Genomic DNA, 3,574 nt, shown 5'->3' with positions numbered 1-3,574 from the left:
AGAGAGAGAGAGAGAGAGAGAGAGAGAGAGAGAGAGAGAGAGCGAGCGCGGAATCCTTATATCAGTGAATACTGGGACGTATGTACGTACGCATGCCCAATGTCATTTGCTCCTTCTCACAGGAACTGCATCGCATAGGGATAATGTTTCGCGAGTAATATTACGACGGGCAAATGCAGCTCGCGTGGGTTCGCCACCCTTTCTGCATTTTTTGTATGTAATCTAGAATCAAGAATAAAATTGTCGCGAGACGAGGCAGTTATGAGGAAAAATGTGAGTGCGTGCAAAAATATATTATATAAAATCATCGAATTCTCTCAACATTTATAATGTAGCAATAATCCCAGCAGACATTTTTTTTTATTTCTTTATATATGTAATTTTTTATAATTTCTATATAAAGTTTAGAATTTTTCAGAAATTCTTTTCTTTAAAACTTATTTGTTTTTTAAATACAAATTTGAATACCTTAAAGTATATTGTCAATATCTTTTTTAGAATACCTTATATATGTGAATTTTGAAATATATATTTTTAGGATTTTTTGTGTTCGTATATTTCCAAAGAAATTTATAAAATCTAAAGAAGTTCAAAACCTTTTTGTTATTAAAGAAATACAAGTTTAAATCACTTTAAGAAATGGCAAGGTTTATTTACTTATAAATTTCGACAAATTTAAAAATGATGGGTAAAAATATAAATTAAATTTCTAAAAAAATCAATAAATTTTGGCAGAAATTAATGAAAATTTAGTATCTTATTTTCAGAATAAAGAATGTGTTAACTTTTTACACGTTTAACTTTACACATATACAGCATCAATTATATGTTATTCTGTTTCAGGATAGAACTACGTTATGTTTTTTATTGATACTTGCATTATGTACGAGAGTATATTCGGCGAACGCAAGGCATATAATTATCAAGAGAAATTACAGTGACCAAAGTGTAAGAGGCTATCTAGCCGAGGTAGGTAATTATTATATAAGTATTTAGAGTACAATGATAAATTAAACTATACTGTTATTCAACTAAATCAAATAAGTAAAGGTTGAGTGAAATACGGTTAAGACTAAATCTTGATGCCTAATAATATTACTGTATTTCTATGTAAATTTTTAAATATATTTTTTAATATAGTTTCTTTATTTATTTGAATTTTACATTGTAACGCACAAATTTTATTATACGATAAAAAATTCTTAAATAATAGATCTTAAATCATATCCACTCTAATGACAAATATTTCACAATTCCTTATGTCAAATCCATTTCTGAAAGTTTCCTTCCTATTTCCAGTATGTTTCATTGTAAATTAGCCTTCTCAATTTCTAACACTTTAAAAACCTTTATTAAAAGAGGTAAAAATAAGTTAGAATTAATGTCTAATCAAAATGTAATCTACAAAATTTCTTGTAATGACTGTGAAGCCAGTTATGTTGGTCAGACTAAGAGAAAATTAAGTACGAGAGTACATGAACATGTTTCTGACATCAAGAAAAAGACAGGCTCTCCCTCAGTCATATCCGATCATCGTATTAAATTTGTTCACAATTTTAAGTGGAATGATGTTGAGATTTTGGACATTGAATCTTCATACAACAAGAGATTAATGTCTGAAATAATTTACATTAAAAAACAAAGACAGGGCCTAAATAAACATAATGAGACCGAATCGTTACCAGAAAATTATTCACAAATTATACCTTCTCTTTCTCCTTCTTAAAGATTTCCTCTCCTTACATCTTATGCTCTCCCACTCTCTTTACCAAATCCTTTTTACCCTCTCTTGAGAATTGTTTCCCTTTCCTTTACCATTATTCACCTAGAATGTCTAACATTTTGAATCTGAACATCTTAGAGTCATGTTATTAAAAATTATACTTCTCTCTCATCGCATTGTCTCTATAAAATAAAACAACTTAATAATTGTTTGGATCAACATAATTTAAGGTACATATATATATATATTTTTTAATAGTCGTTCATTATATAATTTTTATATCTCAGTTACTTTTATCACATTTTTATATTACACGTTTGTTTTTAACAGAAACTATGATTACGCGGTATAAGATTAACTTACCACATCATTACACCACTTTATTGTTTGCGGACGATAACATTAATAGCGTTAATTAATTAGATATTTTGCGACTGAGAAAATGTTTTTTAATGTCAAAAATTGTATTAATTTATCACTTTATTTTTACCGTTACTTATTTTCGAACATTGAAAATGACCCGATAGGGGTCGAAACGTTTGTTGTTGTTCTTTTGTTCTTTGTCTTTTACATTAAATATGTTTTAAATTAATGACATCTCAATGTTTTATATATTTTAATTAAATAGAAAAATTTTTACTTAACTGTTGATGACATTTGGCTCGTAGCCTTATTCTTTCTTATATTTTTAATTTATTGAGCCTTACTACAAATTATTCTTAAATAATAGATTTATTTTTAAATTTTTTAAACAAAATGAATTTTTTGACGTTTCTCAGAGGACTTGCTGGTGGAACGAAGTGTGCAAGGAAGAATTCCACAGTATGTTTCGGTGTCGCTGCCCGAGATGGTCCTATTGCCGTGCGCCAGGAAGATATTATGACGCCCATTGTAGCATGACACGCACAGGCTATATATGGACCCAACCGGAAACATTGTTAAGTCTTGAAATCGATAAGTAAACGATACTATGGAGTGCTAGTTCCGCGAAGAAAGACAGGTGAATTAAAAAGAATCCATTTTGCATAACAAAATTCATGAAATAAAGCAAGTGCAGAAATATAATTCTTTTTTGTTAATAGAGCGCACTGATCAACAAAAAAAAAAATCATTAGCGATGTGACTACACATTTTTCTCACATTTATAATTTTTATACATTCATAATTTTTCATTACATTTCATTCATATTCATAAATCCAAATTAGAAAGCAAAATTTGTACATTACATTAGGTTTTTGAGAAAATTGCGTTCAAATGTGTCAAAAATACACTTTTTGCTATTTTTGAAACAATATTGCAAGTGAACTTGACATGTTAGAGACTTTTAATAGGGCTTGAATTAAAGCTTGAATCTTATATGTTAAGAGAGTCTTGTACTCTAAGAGAATCTTAAGGGGTAACGCCACCCTTGAGACTCTAAAATAATACCTTAGGAATTTATTATAGGTAAATATAAATAACTTTATATTTAAAATAAATAAAATGAAAAATAAAGGACTCTATATAAAAATAATAATGGTGCTAAACTTAGTTTCCGCGGATATTTTACTTCCCATACAGCACAACAATCTTTCAGAGATATTTCAGAAATGTTTCACGTGAAATTGAAATATTTCAGAAACATTGCAAAATGTTTCTGCAACATCTTTGAGATGTCTCTGCAATATCAAAATGTCCGCGATTCTTTTAAATGAAACCTTTTAGAAAAATTTCCGAATGGTTAACTGACATATGTCTGTAACCTTTCTGAGATATAACTGAAATATTATCGAAAAGTTCCTGCGAAATCTTATTTTGGTAAAATTACAGAATGAAATTTGAAACAATTCTGAGAGAGGGAGAGAGAGGGA

The 3,574-nt window shown here is 28.8% G+C and overlaps 1 protein-coding gene across 1 annotated transcript in view; it reads left to right on the top strand.

The window, feature by feature from the left end:
* Nucleotides 1–132: 132 nt before the first annotated feature.
* The window catches only part of LOC108776346 (uncharacterized), a 17,373-nt gene continuing 13,931 nt past the window's right edge, over nucleotides 133–3,574 (top strand). The window contains exons 1-3 of the mRNA XM_018542947.1: nucleotides 133–273; nucleotides 844–969; nucleotides 2,503–2,723. Of these exons, the coding sequence (XP_018398449.1) occupies nucleotides 262–273; nucleotides 844–969; nucleotides 2,503–2,685 (321 nt within the window). The 5' untranslated portion in view covers nucleotides 133–261 and the 3' untranslated portion in view covers nucleotides 2,686–2,723. The remainder of the gene's footprint in view (nucleotides 274–843; nucleotides 970–2,502; nucleotides 2,724–3,574) is intronic.

Source organism: Cyphomyrmex costatus, unplaced genomic scaffold (genome assembly GCF_001594065.2).
Source record: "Cyphomyrmex costatus isolate MS0001 unplaced genomic scaffold, Ccosl1.0 scaffold353, whole genome shotgun sequence".
Lineage (NCBI taxonomy): Eukaryota > Metazoa > Arthropoda > Insecta > Hymenoptera > Formicidae > Cyphomyrmex > Cyphomyrmex costatus.
Note: the sequence above shows the minus strand (reverse complement) of the source record. Positions and strands in the feature narration are given on the sequence as shown.